Raw genomic sequence first — 21,386 nt, forward strand, 5'->3', positions numbered from 1 at the left:
GTGATGCAGCGCACCGGGCTGGGACAGCGGGTCGATGGGTCAGGGCACACGCGGCTTTGTGGTTCCTTCATGTGTTCGGCCCCACTGTCCACCCCTTGACCGGCATCCCCCGGCTGTGCTGCCGCCGTGCTGCCCTTCCTGAGGACTCGATCGGGGACTCTTGGAGCCGGGTCTGCATACCTGTGTGCCAGTGGAAGCTGGCATCCAAGTTTAGGGATGATGCCCCCTCACGTGGGTGCAACTGAGCACCCCAGAGCTTTCACCCTGGGTTCTGTGCCTCTGCTTTGCCCTCCCAGCCCCAAGCAGATCTTGAAGAGGCTGAACCCCACAGCTCAGCAGCCTCTCCTAAATCCTAGAGCAGGCAGGTGCTGCCTTGCACTTCCTAGGCACAAACGACCCTCTGTCACAGCCCACCTGTCCCAAGCTACTTGTGCCCGCGGTGCTCCTGACACGTGTGGTGGACACTACCTTTGCTTGGGAATTGTGACCAATCTTCTCGATTTTATGTGGGATAAGGAATGGCGTTTTTTTTCTGGCACTGTGACTTCACCAGGGCTTTGCACGGGGCATCATAAGATCACACCAGCCCCATGGGGGCACCTTGCTCCCCACTGCTGTCCTCTCTAAGCTGGGGGCAACGTGGGCAGCTGGCACATCACGGATGAGATGTGTTAACAGTGTGTGGGCAGCATGCGGGCAGCGTGTGGGTGCACGGCCAGGCCATCAGCCAGGCAGGGCGGGCAGGCAGGCAGGCAGGGGGCCGGGGGCACCCACCCCAACTCCGGGCTGCAAGCAGGGGGTTGGGAAACGTGTGTTTCCCTTTAAGAGGCAGGCCCTGGAGCTGCTTCCTCTCAGCCCTGCAAGAGCCCTAAACACAGTGCATCTGCCTGCAGCCTGCCTGCACGCCTGCCTGCAGCTGCCCGCAACCAGCGTGAGTAGGGCTTTGCCCCAGCGCCGGAACTGGGGAGGGCTGGCACTCCGGGGCGGTGGGCACTCTGCTTGCCATGGAGGACAGGGAGGGATGGCATCACCATGGAGGGAGCTGGGCATCACCGCAGAAGGTGCCAGACATCGCTGTGGTGGGTGCTGCAGCACGATGCTCACTGGCATTACAGCTGAGAATGCCGGGCTCCCAGCACGTCACTGCAACGCTGGGCTCTGGGGGGTGTCACCAGGCACTGGGGTACAGGGGGAGCAGGGCTGGTGCCCTGCACACCGAGGTGTGGAGCTGCAGTGCCTCGAGCCCACCCTGGGGCGCGTGGGCAGCACGTGGCGTTGTGCCTGTGGCTCCAGTGCCTGCAGCACTGCTCACCTCTGTGCCAGCTCTGGGGCTGCGCTGGTGCTCGGGCGGGTGCACCCCGTGCCCTCGGGCGCTGGTTCCGCAGATCCCAGTGGGTGGCAAGCATGGGCTGCACCCCACGGTGAGCAGTGGCTCTGACCGCTGAGGAGAGTCCGGCATTGAGCAACCTGTGGTGAGAGCAGTCGGTTGCACACCCTGGTCCCCGGAGACCACAACCTTACCCCGTATCGGACCCTGCAGGGGGTGAACACCCGCTCTCACACAGCCCCCTGGCCCGGGGCACATTCACAGGCACTAGTAAGCCTCGTCTAAGCAGGGCACAGATGTCAGACCCCTCCCGGTGTTGGAGGGGGTCTGCCGGAGGCTTGCCGAGTGCCGGGCCCCCTCTGCCGGCTCTGGGAATCCTCACAAGTAGCCAGTCCTGGAAGTACCTTGGGTGAGCTCCATGCAGGGCAGCCGTGGGTGCCCAGGCACCCAGAGCTCGGGTCAGCAAAAGTCTCTGGCACTGTGGGGCAGCCGGGCTGCCCCCACCCGTGGGACGTGGTTTGGGAGTGAAATGTGTTGCATGGGGTCAGCGCCAGCCATGCCTGTGGTGCAGAGCTCTGGGTCGGAGTCAGGGGTCCTTGGCCAGGATGGTGAGTGCCGCTGGGCTTTGTCTGGAGCTGGGGCAGCAGAGGCAGCCTGAGCCCTCTCCCCACCTCCTCGGCTGGGTTGCATGCTCGGCTGACTCTGTAAACCGAGCTTGTTGCTTACAGTGGGGCTCCACTACTTCTTTCCCCCTTCACCTCTACGTGATATTTTCCCAGTGCTCTCTGTTCAAAGGACTCCCTGGGATCCCGTTTCTGTAGCTGCCCCATCCCCAGTTTGGTCTCAGTGCTCCCCTCCAGGCTGGACGCTCCACAGACCCCAAAGGGCAGCAGCAGCAAATGTGTGTGTGGTGTGACCCAGGCGGGAAGATGAGGAGGGAGGGGATTGGCAGCCCCGGTTGTGGGGCAGGTCTGGGGGCACAGCTCCTGCTGCCTGCACCCTCCCCTGCGGGCAGGCGAGCCACTCTGCTGGCTCTTTCCACCCCTCTCCTTGCATCCCTGGCATGGAGTCTGCTCAGCACCACTGCCAGGCAGTGCTGGCGTAGGCTGCTGGCTATTTTGGGGGGTGTTACAGCAGTCCTTTCCCCCTTCTCAGCCCAGGCTCAGGGTTTGGCCTTGCTTCCCAGCCATGCTGCTGCTCCTGCTACTCCTGGAGGCCACCGTGCTGCAGCTGGCCAGCGGCTCCTACCACCCCTTCTACAACGGCTTCTACTACAATCACATCATGAACGACATGGGCAACGGGCAAGACAAAGGTATATTGGGGATAGGGGGAGCTGGCAGGTTGTCTCAGGGGACTGAAGGCCCCCTCTGCCTCTGGGTGGGGCTGAGATCCACTTCTTGGGGGGGTGTGGGGTCCAGAGGAGCAGTCAAGAATGCTCCACGGGTGCTCAGGGCAAGCTCATGGTAGAAGAGGTGGTGGCTGGAGGGAAGATTTGGGGACACTGCCCAGCGCTGGATCCTGACCTGCCCATCAAGCCTTCCTTACCTGTCCCCAGATTACTTCAATGGAGCCAGACTGGTGGTGGAAACCTCCAAAGACCCTGTCTACAGCTACAGTGGTGCCAACGTTACCTTGCCCTGCCACTACCGCTACGAGCCTGATCTGGGAGATAAGCGCAAAATCCGCATCAAGTGGTCCAAGATACGGGATGACTACACCAAGGAGCAGGACGTGGTGGTTGCCATTGGCAAGACCAATGTGGCCTTTGGGGACTTCAAGGGCCGTGCTCACATCCACCGGGCCAGCCAGCACGAGGCCTCGCTGGTCATCAGTGATGTGCACCTGAAGGACGATGGCAAATACCGCTGTGAAGTCATTGACGGGCTGGAGGATGAGAGCGACGTGGTGGACCTCCGGCTGCAAGGTGGGGCCATGCTGGGGACCTTGTGACCTTCTGTGCCAAGCCAGTGAGCCTGACCTTCTGTGGCACCTCCTCCTTTGTGGACAGGGAGGCCAATTGTGGGCAGAAAGCGGCTGGGGTGCTTGGTGGGATGAGGTGGTGGCTCGGGGCTGTCTGACTGCAGGGTCTCAGCAGTGAGTGAGCCCAAAGCAGTCTGCGCAGCTGGGACTCTGAGGGTGCTGCTATGGAGTTAGAGTTGGGAGTGACCCCATGGCTGCAGCATTTCCTGCCTTTACCCACCCATCTTCCCGCTGTGCTGCATCATGTCCAGCTGTCCCCTCCCCTCCCAGCTCTGTATATCTCAATGCCTCTTGCGATGAATGTTGGTGACTCGTCCAGCCCCTCTTGCTCACTTGCCATGAGGGACCTGACTCAGCCTTGACTCTGCTTCCAAGCTCAGAGCTGTGAAAATGTCCCTCTTGCTTGCCCCTGCCCATTCCTTTGGCCCTGTCTCCCAGTGTCTTGTCCCCACAGGTCCCTGTGACTGTGTCCATGATAGTGGTGCACATGGTTCTGTGGTCCATCCATCCTCGTGACAGTGGTCCATCTATTCCCATGTTGGTGGTCCATGTGTCCCTGGGATCGTGGCCCATATGTCCCCATGATGCTGGTCCTTATATCCCTGTTCTTGTAGCCTATGCATCCTCACAACAATGATCTCTCCATCCCCGCAGAGGTGGTCCATGGCTCCCTGCGACCAATGTCTGTGTGTGTCCAGGGCCGTGGTCTATACGACCCAGTGGTGATGGTCCCTGCAACTCCATTATCATAGTCTGTGCATCCCTGTATGTGCAGGTGCCGTCCCCATGAGGGGGTCCGTGTGTCCCCAGGACCAAGCCCCTGTATTCCTGTGCCACCAGATGTCGCTGGCAACTCACTGCTAGCGCCTGCACGCCCGGAGCAGCCCCATCCCCGCATTCCTGAGCCTTGGGCTCTGCCACACTGGGGTGGTCCCTGTCTCTGAATTTGGGATGGGTCGGGGACCTCTGCGTCTCCTGCTGGGGCTGAACTCGGGGCGGGTGGGCTGCCCACAGAGCCAGCTGAGCATCCCATCTGCCTCCAGGCATCGTGTTCCCCTACCAGCCTCCCCGCGGGCAGTACAGGCTCAACTTCCATGAAGCCGAGCAAGTGTGCCAGGACCAAGGTGCCATCCTCGCCAACTTCAACCAGCTCTTCCAGGCCTGGAGTGAGGGGCTGGACTGGTGCAACGCGGGCTGGCTGGCCGATGGCACCGTGCAGTACCCCATCCGCCTGCCCCGCAAGCCCTGCGGGGGCGTGCACCTCGCCCCGGGCATCCGCAGCTACGGCCCGCGCCACCGGCACCTCCACCACTTCGATGCCTTCTGCTTCTCCTCCGCGCTCAGAGGTGGGTGCTGAGCCACGGGTGGGGGCTGGGATCCTGGGGAAAGTGGTGTGCATCTCTCCCCCTCAGGGCACAGGGATCGGCCTGGATGGGGATGCACCAGGCAGGGATGCTCCAGATGGGGATATTCCAGATGACTCTCAGCACTGATGCTCCCCTCTCATGCTGCCCTCTCCCTCCTAGGAGAGGTTTTCTACCTGGACCGCCTCGCTGGGATGACGCTGGAGGAGGCCAAGCAGAGCTGCCAGGATGCAGGGGCCGAGATTGCCCGGGTGGGGCATCTCTACTCTGCCTGGAAGTTCCTGGGGCTGGACCGCTGCAGTGCCGGCTGGCTGGCAGACGGCAGCGTCCGCTACCCCATTGTCAAGCCCCGGCCCAACTGTGGCCCCTCAGAGCCCGGTGTCCGCAGCTTCGGCTTCCCCAGCAAGGGCAGGTTTGGGGTCTTCTGCTACAAGGAGAGATAAGGAGCCAGGAGAGATCCTTCTTGGATGAAGGATGTTTCCAGCCTGACAGTGCCTGATGTTGGGCATTTCCCAGGGCTGTTTTAGGGGTGACTGGGGGGAGGTGGGATGGGGGGAGGCTTCTTTTTGTTTTGTTTTGTTTCGTTCCTTTATATTTTCCACATCTTGCTCAGCAGCTGGCACATGCAGCTGCTTGGGGCAGCTGCCAGCTGGGCAGCGTGGGACAGTGCCTGTCATGGGATGTGTGCAAGGACGATCCCTGTGGGCTACAGCTGCCACCCCACTTGGCCCTGCCACTCCATGGGTGGTGGCCCCTTCCTGCGGTGGCAGGTTGTCACCGACACTTGCCTGCTCTTCCAGGCTGGTCCTACCCCAAAATTCATGAGATGGGAGTGAGGCAAAGCAGGATTTGGCCAGAGTAGAGAGCAGGCGTCTCTGTTACACCTGGCCCCTCTTCCAGCCCCATCCCTGACCCGCTGAAGGATGTCATTGTGCCTGTCCCTGCGGGAGCGCCAGTGCCTTATCTCTGTGTGCCTGTTACCTGGACTGCACTTGAATTCTGGTGCCTTCTTCTTTGATCAGTTGTTTATGAAAAGATGTATTTTCCTAGACGTCTTCTAATAAATTGGAGAAAGCCCTGGAGTGACGTGGCTGTCCATCTCTCTCCCAGTACAAGAGAGGAGTCTGACATGGAGAGAGGATTTGGGAATCCCTGGCTAGTTGCCTAGGACTGTCTCATCCTTGGCTGAGCATTGTCTTATTGCTGCTGGCTCCGCCCTGTGCCCACCCAAGCTCAGGCAAAGGCTTTGTGTTCCCTCATTAGTGAGTGTTAATTAACCCCCTGAGTGTCAGAACTGAAAGCTGGAAGGTGAAGCAGTTCCTGCTGGCCATGGGTTTTAGATGGGTTTTAGGCATGTAAGTTAACTCCCTCCCGAGGTGGGAGATGAACAGGGAGGATGATGTCCTACTGTAAAGTCCCTCTTCAGCTGGGGCTTGGGACACCCCTCCCATCTCTGTCGTCCCCAGGGATGCACCCTTGGGTGCTGGCTGGGGCTGAGCCATTCCCATGTAGCCTGGAGCACCCGGTTTGGGGTCCCCTTCCTTCCTTGCTGCCTTTCCGTGGGAGACCCTCCCTCCTTCCAGCCCAGAGAGACACGCCCCTTCCTTAAAAAAACAACACTGACAAAGCGCCCATTCCGATTTCACTCTCTTTATTATTTATCATTCTTTCAAAATAGTATATGTTCAAAAATATAAATAGGTGCAGGGAACGCTGGTGCCCCGCACGGTCCCCTGGAAAGAGCACGTTGTCCTGGACGGGCGCTGCGCTGCAGAGGGGGCGCTGGGGAAGCAGAGAGGAGCCACAGCCCCCAGCACCCGGGTCTCGGGTCTCAGCATCCCCTCGCCTCCCTCCTCCCACAGCTCCTTCCACCACAGCCCCCCGGCCCTCCCCACCCACCCTGACGTGCTGCAGCAGTAAAAGGATTCTGGAAAAAAAAAATAAAATAAAACCCCAAAAGGTGCTGTTCACCCTGGAGATTAAATAACAGAAATAATTACATTGTTCGTGGATAAAATCAGGAAAAAATAATCATCTTTATTATTTAACTTAACCCCCTGCCCTCTGCAGACCCACCCCCCTCCCTGTCCCCAAAGGCACGAAGATAATTGGAACCGGACGGTTAGTAAAAATGCTGAGATCTAATTTGTTTTGCTTTGGTGCTTGGAAAAACATTAATTTTTTTTTTATATATATATACACAAAGGTGGGTTTGTCTTTAATATAATTTTTTTTTCCTTATATGACAAAAAAGCAACAAGAAGAAGAAGAAATTGACTCTGTTAATATAACTGTTCCGTTAAAAATCTCTCGCGTTTCCCCTCTGTCTCTCGCCCCGCTCTAATGGGTGGGTCTGTGGACGGCGCTGCCGCTGGGTCTCGACCGGCTCCTGGGGCTCCTCTTGTATAGCCTGCGCTGGTAGCTGGAGGCTGTGGGATAGAAGAAAAGGCACCTTGTTGGCAGGAGCCGGGACAGAGACGCTGCTTGTCCCGCGCTGGCCTCCCTGGCCCCTGGCTCCCTGGAAAAACACGGGCAGCCGCAGGCAGCGCTGCCCGGCGGGTCGCTGTGTGTGCCCCGGCGCCAGCCTGCCCACACACGGACAATCGGCCCTTCTCTCGCCCTGCACCTGGGCTTTGCTTCTCCCAGGGGAGAAGGTGCCCGGTGCCGAGCGGGAGCCTGGGCAGGAGCATCATCTCCGCGGATGCCTGTCCATCCCTTCCCTGCGCCCGGCCGGGAGGGCAGCTCTGCTGGTGGAGTGGGCGTGGGTACCAATTCCCTGCCTCTCCCCTTGCCCTATCAGTCTCTCCCCAGTCCACAGTCCCAGTATCCATTAGCAATGGGATGTGCTCAGGGCACAGGAGGGGAAACAGCCCCATCTGGCTGGCAGGGAGGGACAAGGTTTCTGCCTGATCTTTACTGCCAGTCTCCCTGGAAGCTGGCACCGCTCTGGTGTGATAATTGCAGGAGGGTTTTAGTGGAAGCAGCAAAAGCTGGTTGGGAACAGAAAAGGTCTCTTGATCGCTGGCAGTCCATGCAGGGAGCAGCCTGCAGCTCTCCAGATGCACGGCAGAGCCAAGGGCATCAGCCTCTTGGACTGCACCAGGCAGCCGCCCTTGGATAGGTCCTCCATCCCTCCTCCTTTCATCTTCTCCCTGGGGCAGAGATTTGTCCCTTAAGCCTGTGTCGACTTTCCCTGGCTGTGGGACCATTGCTTAATCTGCCTTATCTGGAATTGCCCAGCTGGCTCAGAAGCTGGCAAGGAGGCCACTGGACAGATGTGATTTGTCTGAGGCCAATAAAATTGTTGGGAAGCTGCAGGCAAGCAGGGATGGAACAGGGGTGTAGGCAGGCGTGGGACTGGGCTGGAACACCAGAGGGAAAAGGCTGGCTGTCATTAGCTGGAGGCCTGACAGGAGGAGAGTCAGGAGCCCAGCCCTGTCCCTTGGCTTATCTCTGCATCAGGACTTCTGTCTGGTCTCAGGGCAGGGGGATACAGGGGAAGGGCTTGGGAGACCACAGCTCCCCCCTCCTATTCTCTCTGTTGATGCAGGTGGTGCCAAAACTTGCCCTTTCAGAAGCTATTTATTTTTCTTTCTTTAAGTAGCCTGGGCCATTGTTAATCAACTTGTTGCCCTTTCCTGGCTCTGGAGCTGCCCCTACTCTGCCTTGGTGGAGGAGTTTCTAGGGCAGGAATTGCCCAGACTGTCCCTCCAGCTAGCTGATGTGGCTCACATCTGCCCAGAAGATGTCAGCTTCCATAACCCCATCATGGGGAAGCTTTCAAGAAGTCAAGGGAACCATGATACTCCCTTCAGCCTGGCTTGGAGCTACCCTGCACTGTAAGGCGATGCCCCTCTCATTCCCAGCTCCTTCTCCCAGCTACAGGGGTGCATTCCGTCCCTCCCTAATCTGAAGGCAAAGGGACTGAGACGTACGGTTTAGGCAGGATATCCGCGGCTCCTCCCACTGCCCGTTGGGCTGGCACCGGATGGTGGGCAGGTGGCGCTGGATGTAGCCTTGGTTGCACTGGTACCGCACCATGGAGTTTATTTCATAGCGCTCCTTCTTCCGACCGAAGGCTCTGGCGTTCTCCACGGCAGGGGGGTCCCCACAGGCCACTGCAGGAGATGGGCAGACACATGGGGAATGAGAAGAGTCCTGCCTGGCTGAGCAGGACCTGGGCAGCTCCTGCCTGCCCGCTGCAGGCTGGGCACACACAGCTTTGTCACTCCTCCCACGGATAAAACCTTAACTCCCTCTGAGATTGTCCACAAAATTTATGGGCAGGGAGGTATGGGAATTATGTGATGGGCCTTGAAATTAAGTAAGGTTCTGCCTCAGTGCTCCATTCCTGCCTCCTGGAAAGGCAGCGAGAGCTGAGCTTCACAAAGATATCTGTGTCTGTGGGAGGACATGGAACTGGTGTTGTGGGAGTGATGATGCAGCTAGGGTATGACTCTACCTAGAGATGTTGAATTCCTTGATAGCTCATCTCATTTATTTTCAAATCCTTATGAGACTTTCTCCTAGAGCCTTGACCAACTTCTGTTTCTAATTCCTTCCACCCCTTTGACCACCCTTTGACCAAACCCATTTCATGTGCACTGGGGACTCTGCTCCAGTCCTGCAGCTGCTGCAGGGTGCTGACCTGTTCCTTTCTTGCAGGTGAAAGGGAGGTGATAGTTGCAGGGAACATCATTCCATTCTCCTTTCTCATGCCAGATCATCACAACACAGTCCTCCCCCGCCGAAAAGAAGTTGTCAGGTTGGTTGGGCCTCCAGTTCTCATATTGCTGCCAAGAGAGTAAAGTCCTTCACCTAAGGCTGAGCCCTTCCCTCTCCCACTCCCTCCTTCACCCTTGCTGCTTCACCCATGTCCCTCTTCAGCAGCGACCATGGAATGCTTGCACTGCTCCTGTAGTGGTTATTTCTGCCGTGATGGTGTCAGGAGCCAACCAGCTTTACTGCTGGCTTGGAAAAACCGTGAGCCCTGCAAAGTTTAGGGCTGCGCCCACTCAATGCCCAACCCAAGCACTCATCATGTAACTCATGGGGCTCTTCCCTCCCAAGGGGAACCTCTTCTCCTCGTGGAAAGCTGGCGCCTGCTCATGCTGTGGGCTGTAGGCTCACCAGAGAGTGCCCGTCAGACCAGCGGAAGTCGTTCTCCACAGCTCTGTCACTGAGGCCGATCCACTGGTAGTCCTGTGCATGACCTGGAAGAGCAGAAGGGGAGAGAAGAGCGGGTCATGATTGCCCTACACCTTGTTGAAAGCATTTCTTTGCCATCTCAGCTGTCTCTGCCCTGGAGCCTTATTTTCCCCATATCATACTTGTCCATCTCCCTCCTCACTCAATGTGCCATGAACATGGAAGGACCCATGCAAGGATGAAGCTTTGTTAGAATATATATGAGCACCAGTGGGGCAAATTGTGGTTTTTACAGCATTTTGGATAAATCTGCCCATATACTCAGAGTCTGATGGCTGGACCCCTGCCCAGCCTCAGGCTGCCCTTAGCACTCACTGTTCACAAATTCTTGTTCCTCTGGGGTGATGATACTGCTCAGGTGGGCTTGATGTTGTCGGCATCTGGTCTCTGCATCCATCCACGTCTCCCTCTCTTCAAAGTGCCTGTAGCAGTGGCCCTGGAACTTGGTCCAGCCCTCCTCACAGTTTTCCAAGTCTGAAACACACAGAGGAGGGATGAAAATAAGTTGCTGAGTGGGTCTGGAAGCCTTCCAACTCACCTCTTAGCAGCTCATGCTCGTGTGGCATGGGACAACACAGGGTCACTTTCACTAAACAGCAAACCCTGTCACAGTTGCCTGTAGGATATCCCAGGGAAAACTGTCAGACACGCAGAGACACGCAGAGAGGGGAGCCTGTGTTGAAAATTCTGTGTCTGTAGGAAAATTGCCACTGCTACTAGAAAACCTGGATGACACTGACTTATTTGTGAGCAATTGAATCCCTGTGTCATGTTCCTGAACTTTGTTTTTGAGGAACTGACCAAACAAGAACCCTTCTCTTCCCACTTCTTCTGGCCTGCAGAGTTTTCTTGCTTTGGAACAATCTCCAAAATCCAAATCCAGATGTCCAGAATCAATGCATATGTGTCGAAAATGAAAGAGGGGACTGCCAGGTTTGGGTGTCTCCATTGCTTGGTGTGATTCTGGAGCTTTGGAAGAGAAGCAAACCTACCAAGATGGGTGAACAGAGGTGGAGACAGGAACTTACCATGGTTTAGGGAGAGAATGAAATCTCAGTGAAAAAGCTTGGATGCTGCTAAGGAAGTACAAACATTTCTCAGCTTTTCAGAACATCTTTCACCAGCTGAGAAACATTGAAGAACTGAATGCACTTACTGAAAAGAGTAAAACCACAGAGGGGGGAGAGCAGAGACAAATGGTGAAACCATTAGAAAAGAACTTCAGCAGTTCCCATGCAATGCAACACCACACATCTATCTGCTACATGTGACTGAAGGAAACAGAAAATAAAATATATTTAATATCAGCCTTTCAGATGCCTGATCTACCATCCTTTCTTAGGCCCTTTCTGTCCTGGGAGTGGTGGTCTGCCATGAGTTCTCACGCCTCTCTCCCTTTTCAGTAGGTTTTTCTGTACTCATTTTCTTTCTTCTTTGTTAAACTTGGTAGGTGAAACTACTTGTAACCTTCAATCACACTAATGCCTCCTAATCCACCTTTCTGGTGTTATTCCAGCTGGAGACTGCAGATGTTTCATAGATGTTGGAATGGCTGGTAGTTAGCTGAGACATTAAACACATTTTCTGCCTTCTTCAACAGGTGAAATGGGTTATGTAGAAGTAGCTGAAGCTCTAAGAATTCTTGGGTTTTGCAGGCAGCTCACTTGCACGAAGTCAGCAGAGAACTCACTCTGTCTTTTGAGATTTAAGATTCTTTTCCAGCATCTTGAATGCCATCCCTTGTCATCACAGCCTCGGGATGGGACCACACATGATACAGAACCTCAGCAGGACATTTCCTAGGAGAAAGGCCACTCTTTCCTACATAATTGTTACTTATGGGTGAATATGGCAGCAATGTTCTAGGAAAAGAATGATAAAAATCTTGTTTCCTGGTAGGGACACTGTTGCGGTGACAAGGACTATCTGTGTCCACAGGTGGCAGAGCTCACCTACAACATCCTGCTGTTCTTGGAGACTGACAGAAAGGATGGTCTGCCTCATGGAAATATGGAGATCTACATTCCCCACAGAATTAGGGACACTGGCTTCCTCTTGCATCTCCCAGGCTAGAACCCCCAAGCATCAGAGTCCATAAATCAGAGAAAAGAGAAAATTAAGTCTTGTTTGGACCAAAAAAGATTGTAAGCAGCTGCAGGGTAGAAGGTCTGTTGTTGGATTACAAGGATCTTCAGCCTGGATGATCCAGGGCTGATTCGGTTGCATTAGGAAAGTGATGTTAAGATAGCACAATTCCTGCCCTGAAGGTCCAGTGATCCCGAGACTTCTTCTTATATCCTTCTCCATATGTTCATATTGGAAGCAGAAAGAGGGATGCAGAGAAAGGGAAGAATAAAATCCAATATATATTATCATTACTCATGTCAAGGTGAAGAAGACACTGCAAAATTATTTCTCTTTTGTTTGAGCAAGGCAGGAGAGCTTCCCCTAAGCTAAGCTGATAAAAGTTTGAACTTTAATCAGCTTTAAGAAAAAAACCACAACTCTTTCTCTTTCCTTGTAGAAACAAAAAGAAGTATTAGTGCAGGTCAGAGTACCTAATTTTGATGGAAAAATAGGTTGCTTCACATTTTCTCAAAGATACATTCCCTGCTGATTTTGCCACAGGAAGCCACGTTGAAGAGATGACAAAAATGTCATGCTGTGTCAGATTGGTGGAGATTCCTGGAGTGAATGAGGCTTCTCTCAGCTGCACTTTCCCTGAGAGAAACACAATCATTTTTCATGGCTCAGTTGAAGCATCCTTCCATGAAATTCCAGTCTAGCAGAGGAAGTTTGCCTGGGGTGAAGATGCACTCAGAAGTTTCCCTACTGTTACAGATGAACAGGAAGATCCTTGACCCAAAGAGACAGTGACTTCTGTGACCAACATTGTTATGGACTGTGTGGAGCTCCACTAGAGAAACTTAAAAAGGAGAAAGCTGAAGAAGACACCAGAAGCTCCTGCTTAGAAAAACCATGGAGGGCATGGTACTGTGATGAACAAACTAACCAAAATATACATATTCAAAAGCCTCAAAGTGTTTCCCAAGCGCTTTTTAAACTGGTGTTAGAGGTTAGATCACTGAGATGAGGCCAGGACTGATGGGAGCACAAGGGATCAGCTTTTTTTGGGGGGGTAGGTTGGGAACAAGTTGTTGGAGCAGTTAGTAAGATTAGCTGAAGCCAGGTAAGGCCGTACCGATCTCACACAGGTCCCCTCCGTAGCTGGGAAGGCATAAGCATTTGAAAGAGTCGATGCCATCAGCGCAGGTGGCTCCGTTCAGACAGGGGCTTGAGTGGCACTCATCAGTGTCTGCAAGAAATCAAGGGCTTCCATTAGGGCTCTGGGCAGGCAACTCCACCAACAGGAGAACTTGTTTCCTTGCTTGTTTGGGAGGGAATATCAGTTGTTTTGGGGGGAACTTGGGAGGGTTGTATTTTATAACATACTGCCACTGCTGCTGCTGGAAGAATGAAGGCCAGAGACCCAACCCACCCTACAAGGAAGACATGGGATTTCTGATGGTTGAACATCACTTTGAAGATATCAGAACAAGAAGAGCAAGTTGTAGCCAACACACAGCACTTGGTGTCTTGGACATCTGTGACAACTCTTCCTTGTCCGCTGCCTCTGCCTGATGCATCAAAAATGAAAATTTTATGTCTGTGTCTCCATCAGCTAAGGGTCTATGAGGAAGAATGTGGAATTCTCATAAGTGATGGAAACATCCTGAAACAGACTTTTATCTCTTAACCAGTGTTCCTGGTTGTCAGTGCTCACCAAAAGTTTCTTCCTAACCATAATTTAGATGAAGTTCTGTGTCAAGAAATCTCTTCTCAGAGGAGATGAAGAAAGTGCAGAGAGGAAAAGAGGTGGGCTCAAAGAGAGAGACTCTCAACTTTTTCTCATTGAGGATCTTAGGTCTAGCTAGGGGTGCCTCTTCGTTGGTGAAGAACACTGGAGTGCAGTGCCATTTTCTCCAGACCTGTCTCACTATTCATTCTTTTGCTTGTGATGGGGCTGGAAGAAGCTGGTAGATCTTTTCCAGCTGTGAACTCTGTCTTGGTGGAGAGAGCTTTGGAATTAGAAGAATGAGTCATTCGGAATGGAAAGATTTCAGATATATTCAACTCAGAAACAAGGAGGAAGACTAAGGAAGAGAGTGGGAGCACATCCACGCAGATTAGGATAAATGATGACTGATTACATCCTCATGAGAGGCAGCATTTCTTTCACACTCAGAAGAAACACAAAGCTTTAACAGTGATGACTAGCACTCCATGCTCTTCTTGTGGATGAGAAGGGTTAGTGAGGAAATATTCAAAGATGATAAACATGCTGGCTGTGGAAATACTAGAGCAGAGCAGCAACTTCCCAACCTCTGTGTTCATCTTCTTACTGGGGTACAGTTGGTCAGATATCATCTCCTTACAGAACCGTGGTTCAGCTGCTCAGTGTCCCCAGACACAAGAGAGCAGATGAGTGTTACACTCCATGTGGCTGTCTAATGACTGAGTGGCCAAAGTCTGATATGTCAACTAGAAGCTGACATGTTCTGTAATATGCCTAAGGGATGGGGAAAATCCTTTCTGACCTTGGATGGTAAATCTGTGTGTGTTTTGGAGCAAGAAGATTGTCATCTTTATTCTAAGGTGTATCACTCTGAGCAGTGAAATCATTCCTCAAATGGCTGGTGAACCTCTTGCTCCAGTTTTGCAGTTCTTCTCTGACAGAAGGAATTTTTCCTTTCGGATTGTCCTTCTACATCTTATGAATGTTTTCTGGATTTCTTTGTTCACTGCAATGTGAAGAAAATTCTGTTTCCATGGTACTAATAAGCACTTTGAGACTTTCTAGAACAAAATAGGAGTCCCAAATCTAGTAGAATAGAGGGCTGAGTATTGCTTATTAGTCACACCTGGAGTTCCTAGATGATAGGGAGCATAAAGAAAAATTAGGTATCCTGAAGGATGATTGCAACTCTAGAGGCCCCTTGGGCTTCCCAACAGTGACGACAGCAGAAGTTCATGTTGATTCTGGTGGGCTCCAGCAAGGAAGTAAAGGCTTTTCTTCATTTGTTAGGCTCCATGAAGTGGAAAGAACGCTGCAGAAGTGGGAACAAAACACACAGGAGAGCTGAAGCTGACTGTTTAGCAGAGGATAATGAGTCTTCAGCTGTCTTCAACCATGTGGAATAAAACTTGGCATGTCCAAGATCTCTTCTGATATGCAGGAGACCTGCTGTGAGTAGCCATTCCTGGTCTTGGAGGAGGGGGGAGCAGGCACACTTTGCAAAGTCATTGCCACAAATTTCCAGCTGGAAATAACATTGGAACAAGTTTCCTTTTACAGATATTGTATATAATATGGTTGCACATATTATATATGCTGTAAAAACAAATCTCTGCATATAATATACATGTTGCATATCTCTCCAAATATATACACATACATTATATATATACACACATAGAGAAAGGGTGTGTACTTGTAGGTGGTGTTGGAAAAACAAACAACAAATACACACAGGTTTTCTTCCCAGAGGTGTGCTGCGAATGGCTGGAGACAAGATTTTAAACACATGATGACCATAAATATCAAACTCCCCCTTCAGCCTGTTGCGGTGTTGAGGCACTGACCCTGTCTTCATCTGGAGGTAGAATCACCTCACCAAATTGATATTGGAAAACTCAAACATATCTGTTGGGTTGGAGGAAGTATTGCTGATTCTGGTCCTCCCAAAAAAATCTGGATCTTGGAGGTCTTTTTAGAAAGGTCCAAATGGTAAAATTGGCAATGATGTTGCTTCTGGAAATCCCGGCAAGTTGGTTTGTGGGTGTTGCTTTCTAGGATATTGCATCAAAGCCACAGGATTTACGGGAGAGGGGAACTCCATTAAAAAAAAATAGCATCTATCACACAACACTTGGCTATTTTCTTCATACCTTTTATATACTATAAATGTGTCCACTTCCACATTGTTTAGGGCTAGATGAGGTCAGTAAATCACTGTACACCTCTTCAGCCAGCTGAAAAGCCTGCAATGCACAAGGTGTGCCAGCTCTGCTCAGCATGGAGTGAGCTCCCACTTCCACAGCACCACCTGCCAGGTGCCTTGACAATACCTTGACACTCAGGGATCACACACAGACGTGAGCTATTTATTTGCTTGGCTGAGCAGTCACCCAAAAAGTCAGCTCTGCTTTTAGATGCAGCTCACATGCTTATCAGCCGACAACAAGACAAGACTACTGCTATTATTACCCCTTGCTAAGGAAGGACAGCGATGTGCCGTGGAATGCAGAATGGAGGCAGCCCTTGCTTTCAAGAGCTTGAAGGAAGAAAATGCCTCGCGGTGCCAAGAATAGGAAACCCAGTTGGAGCATGTTATTAACTCACTTCTTGAGGATAATGCAGAATTAGTGACTCTTTAGAAGAAGATTCATGCTGCAGTTAAAATTGCCCAGAAGTTGCAAAAAGTTATTCAATTCTACTGTCACAACACTTTCTATTTTTTGCTACTAACAGGACCCAAGCTCTAACTTCTAGATGTATTTTTTTTTAATAAAACAATTAAAAGAAAATAGCCAATGTAAACAAGGTCTTGCACCTAGAAGATGTAAACTGTTGGCTGGAGAGAGCAAGGGGAGTTACATAGCTGCAATGCAAACTTTGAATTCGTTTCACCATTTTCTTCCTAAGATTTCTTCTACATTGCCAGATATATGCTATGTTTAGTCAGAACAATTTTCTTTTGGTGCAATTAAATACAACAGAAGTATTCTTGTCACCCCTGCTCATGGTGGGGGGGTTGGAGCTAGATGATCTTTGAGGTCCCTTCCAGCCCTAACCATTCTATGATTCTATGATTCTCCCAGTACCTTTGGAAACAATTTGCTGTATGAGATCATGGAAATTGGATAGAGAAATCTTTTAGAAATGAAAGAGAAATAGACTGACTCTAGTTTTGTTCAGAAAGCAAATGACATGTAAAAGTGAACACTCAGTTTCAGTGGTGAGAAAGAAATGCTTTTAAAATCCTTCATCCCGAGCTAAGAAGAGAATGCTAGGAACAGTGCTATCACTTTTTAAAACAGTACATTTTGTCCATTTCTCTCCACGACAGCCTGTATGGAAGATGAGCAAGAATATCCATTTAAGGTGGTCAGCTTTGTTCTTAAAACATCCACTAAGGACAAGCAGCTGGTGAATAGAGAGGTCGGTACCACCCAAACCTTGAACAAACTATATTTTTCCCAAAGGTGTGAGTAACTGGTTTAGTAATATACACTAGGGTATTTCTGTACCCTTCTGGTTTTGTTCTGCAGAGGGGAAAAGGTAGGAGAGATGTCCAATAGTGCCTCCTGTGCCCCTCACTCTTCCTTTATAGGCCTCTTTGTAAGTGCAATTATCCACATAGGGAATCAGAGACCAACCAGATAATTATCTTCTAGAGACAGAGGAAAAAAAATAATCCAGGTACCAATTAATTTGCTTTTCAGAGACTGCTGGGAAGTTTGAACTACTGATCTGATAGCTCAAACAGAGAAGAAAAACATTGGAGCAATTGAAGGGTCACTCCTAGAAGAAAAGAATAGGAGGAGTTAGGGGAAGCAGGTCTCTCACATTTTAAGGTAAATGCTAATATTGAACATCACATAGCCAACTTGTGATGAGCAATTAAGTCATTAAAATAATTAACTACAATAATTGAATCAAAACCTCCCTGTAGCAGAAGGGACAGATTTTGCTGAATCCTTAAAAAACCCTTTATTCTACTAGAGATCATCAAGTTTCGAGGAGGACCTGTTGATCTGCTGGAACCTTCAATTTGTTCAACACTCTTATGGAAGAAGAGCTCAGGAAATTTGGACTTCTCTGTCTCCAAAATATTATATGTAGAAGTAAACAGACATGTAAAGGACTGTACAATACCTCTGCTGAGGCAGGTTTTATTCAAGCTAACTAAATTCTGATGCAAAGCAGACAGTGTATCCAGGAGAAATCAGATCATCTGGTCAGCCACAAATGGTCTGTGCCTTTGTTTTTCTCTCAGACAGGACTGGTACCTCCATCTCCTTCTTGAGAGCATAGTTTTCATTCCACATTAGGTGAAACATTATGAAGCAGATAAACATTTTCTTGACTTTTTTTTTTTCTGTGTGATTTTCTCTGGACCAACAGAACTCTATCCCTTGGAATTCCAGCTTGCGAAGTATGAGGAAAGCCCACCAAGACCTTTCCTCATTTGCATTCTAACCTTCTGCTGTGCCAGAGCCACAGGCAGCAGAATTCATGGACTTGTTTCACCAGAGACAAGCAAAACTTCACATAAACAGATGCCATTTCAGCACATTTCTCCTTTCCCCCTGCAATGTGAGCGCAGTTTTTAAGTCATTGACTGGTCAGAGTGCTCCAAACCGCAGTCTGTCACTGAAGTGCCAGCACGCTTTTTTCAGCTAATAATTATTTGTCTTCAAATGTTACCAGAAGCAAAAAGATCCGCTGAGTTGGCAAAACCCTGGATGAAGAAGCCAAGCCTATGGACAATTCTTTAAGCTTGTGGGGTTCCTGTCTTCACGAAGGAATCAAACTGCTGACTAAAGACATGTACGTGCATAGCCTTCAATTTGGTTAAATACTAAAAAATACTGGCACTCCAGGCGTTAATCTTCAGTCTTCTTATGCTTCTGGCCTTGGCTTTTGAGAGAAGCAGAGGCTACAGCAGAGCAGAAAAATACCATTCTTCTAAAATCATTCAGCTAAATAGGCTGCTGTGTCTAACTGCAACCCTCCAACAACAGGACCAGAGGGCAACAGCTCCTCACTCTAAGCTCCTTCTTTAAGCTGAACCAGCTTCACCCATTCTTTCTTGTTAGTCAAAATTCATTGCACTGAATGGGCATCCACTGCATCCACAAATCCTGAGCACAGCACAAGGCACAGGTATGAGACCTAAATTTTTTGCAAGAGTAAATTTCAAGACTGGGAAGCTTCAAGTGAAAAGACAGCCACAACATTGCAAACAGCATTCTGGGTTCCAGCCTACAGCCTTTCCTCGTGGACTTTCAATGTTCACAATTCCCAGAGCATTGTAAAGAGTAACAACCAAAAAAGGGAAACCTACGATTATTTTTCTATCCTTTTCTTTTATTAATTTATATATTTATCTATATATTTATTTATTCATTTATTTTGTCATCTCTTTGCTCTAATTCTCTAGAATAAGTCTGTCTTGTTGCAGGGGTGTTGCAAGTTCATGGTAGTACACTTCCTTGCACCCAGATGATCTTCCTTCAGACCCCAGCTGGGACTGCATTTAATCCTGTAGAGACACTGTAGTAAAGAAGCCTATCAATAAAAAGAAAAGCTTTACCCTGGAATATTTTCCCTGGTAGGAGCACCAGCCATACAATATGTACTCAAGTCCATCTCTAGTTTACAAAAAGTCTGCAATTAAGCTTCATGCAGTCATTGCTTACCTCTTGCTGTCACCTGCTAAGAAACCCCAGCTGTTACATCATCTCTGTGACTTGCAAATACACATTCTGATTTCAGAACATTTTCAACTTTCTTCACACATGAGCTGCTGAACACATGGTTTTCTTTCACAATACTTCACAAGAATGTTGGCTAACAAATGGTCTGAAAAATCTGGCAATCGCCTTGTGGGTAATTTATAAAAAGAAAAAGCAGTGGAATAAAACCACATTTTGGGGCCAATAATTCTTTTTTATTTATTTTTTTTGTTTTGTTTTGGTTTTGTTTTTTGTTTTTTTTTTTGTTTTTACTGAGCCTCACTGGCTTCCTTCCTCTCCCTCAATGCTGATTTTGCTGGCTTATTTTTGTCTCCGGGCTTGGACGTGGCAGTGGGCATGGCCCAAAAGCAGAGCCCATGAGTTGTGCAAGAAGGGCTTTTGGGTCCATAACTCCTGCATCACTTTACAGGAGTGGATGCCATGCCAGGCTCGACCAGCGCTGTGGGAATGACCCTGATGACTTGTCCTCAGCCTCTTGTGCAGCATCCTCTGTGCAGCTGCTCAGCAGAGGCAGAGGGGACCGCAGGTGTGTTGTGAGCAGGACTGAACAAAGGTTTGTGATTACCTGTGCTCTCAGAGGGAGAGAAGTGACGCAGAGGGAAATGCAGTGACTCACTCAAAACACTTTGGGGATGGAAATGACGTTAGAAACCAGGCTGAGCCTCACAAAGCCCTGCACTTACAGACTCTTATCAAGTTCAGAGATACCTATGCTGAATCGTGTAAATTGACCAAAAGAAGCCATTCAGGAGGTAATGTGGAAGGGGGTGGAATTAATAATACTTTAGCTAAAGGAACAGAGCAAATCTCTCTGCACATACATTTTGTACCATACTTAAGCAACGTGTCCTACGTGAACGTGTGGTCCTTTGAGAACTGAACACATGCTCCATAAAACAAGACAAGCATTGGTAGTTTTCAAACCAATCAACGTGGCTTGTTCCCAGGTGCCAGCTCCTGATGGCAGCACAGGGAAACCAAGCTGTGTCCAGGGATGCTGCAGGACATCCTGTGTTCCTGGGACTGGGCTCCTTCCCTGGCCAAGAAGCAGCCACCAGCAAATACAACAATCTCGCATCTCGTTTTCTTCTCACTGCAGTATGCTAATTCTTTCAGAGCACATGAACACTGCTCAGGGAATAGTCTCCAGAACTCTAGCAGAGTGTTTTCACCATAAATGGTCATTCATATTCAAATATTGTGTCTGTTTATACTTGGCAGCAAGGGATCTTACCAAAGGCAGAACAGTGAAACACCGAAAAGAGGCAGGGTGGAGAGAAGGGCATTTATCAGCAGAGCTGACACAAACTAGTGATGCTCTGACATTGTCTCACACATTTATCCCATTCTAGCTGCAGAGAGCAGCATAAGACACAGACCAGAGGGTGGCCACATGCTATGCCAAAGGGATCAGAGCAGTCTGCCTGACACAAATATTGCACTCAGTGCAGATGATGTTCAAAGCAGAGGTTTCTGTTTCTAGCTGGCTTGCTTTGCCTCTTACCCCTCGACACTGCAAAGCTGCTGAGGGAGAGTTTCCCACTCCACAGCAACACTTGTGGGTATAGGCAGCAAGTCAGCACATCATGAAAAGAGAAACAGAACAAGACAGAGACTTGCAGCCCATCTTCTCCAAGTTCTCAACTGCATCCAGCGTGGAATCTCTGTCAAGTGAAGCCAGTTTACCAAGCATTGGAACTGGCTGCCTGGGGAAAAGGCAGAGTCACTATCCCCAGAGGAATTTAAAAGACATGTAGATATGGCACTGTAGTGGTGAACTTGACAGTGCTGGGTTAACTGTTGGACTCAATGGTCATAGAGGTCTTCCTCAACCTAAACAATCCTATGATTCTATAATCACAACCTGTGAAAACCCCCATATATTTATGGCTTTCCATTAAAAGAATATTCTGTTCAAGGCTGCTTCTGTGGTAATGTTCTCTGTTGTATAGAAAGCAAAA

The 21,386-nt window shown here is 50.1% G+C and overlaps 2 protein-coding genes across 4 annotated transcripts in view; one reads left to right on the top strand and one right to left on the bottom strand.

Moving 5' to 3' along the window:
* Positions 1 to 745: 745 nt before the first annotated feature.
* On the top strand, positions 746 to 21,343 carry HAPLN3 (hyaluronan and proteoglycan link protein 3). 2 transcript variants are annotated; one of them, XM_064669010.1, is made up of 5 exons: positions 746 to 931; positions 2,483 to 2,642; positions 2,886 to 3,254; positions 4,354 to 4,656; positions 14,969 to 21,343. In XM_064669010.1, the coding sequence occupies exons 2-5, from the start codon at positions 2,516 to 2,518 to the stop codon at positions 15,082 to 15,084; spliced, it is 915 nt and encodes a 304-aa protein (XP_064525080.1). In that variant the 5' UTR covers positions 746 to 931; positions 2,483 to 2,515; the 3' UTR covers positions 15,085 to 21,343. The 2 variants fall into 2 exon arrangements, with proteins under 2 accessions (XP_064525080.1, XP_064525079.1); XM_064669009.1 differs by lacking the exon at positions 14,969 to 21,343 and adding an exon at positions 4,837 to 5,756 and having other exon boundaries at positions 758 to 931.
* Positions 6,572 to 21,386, bottom strand: part of ACAN (aggrecan) — a 46,992-nt gene continuing 32,177 nt past the window's right edge. The window contains exons 13-18 of one of the 2 annotated variants that reach the window (XM_064669004.1): positions 13,085 to 13,198; positions 10,198 to 10,356; positions 9,805 to 9,887; positions 9,323 to 9,467; positions 8,610 to 8,792; positions 6,572 to 7,103 (exon numbers count right to left, since the gene is read on the bottom strand). In XM_064669004.1, coding sequence (XP_064525074.1) covers positions 7,015 to 7,103; positions 8,610 to 8,792; positions 9,323 to 9,467; positions 9,805 to 9,887; positions 10,198 to 10,356; positions 13,085 to 13,198 — 773 coding nt within the window. In that variant the 3' untranslated portion in view covers positions 6,572 to 7,014. The remainder of the gene's footprint in view (positions 7,104 to 8,609; positions 8,793 to 9,322; positions 9,468 to 9,804; positions 9,888 to 10,197; positions 10,357 to 13,084; positions 13,199 to 21,386) is intronic. The other variant, XM_064669005.1, reaches the window with a different exon arrangement.

This window comes from Pseudopipra pipra, chromosome 12, assembly GCF_036250125.1.
Source record: "Pseudopipra pipra isolate bDixPip1 chromosome 12, bDixPip1.hap1, whole genome shotgun sequence".
NCBI lineage: Eukaryota > Metazoa > Chordata > Aves > Passeriformes > Pipridae > Pseudopipra > Pseudopipra pipra.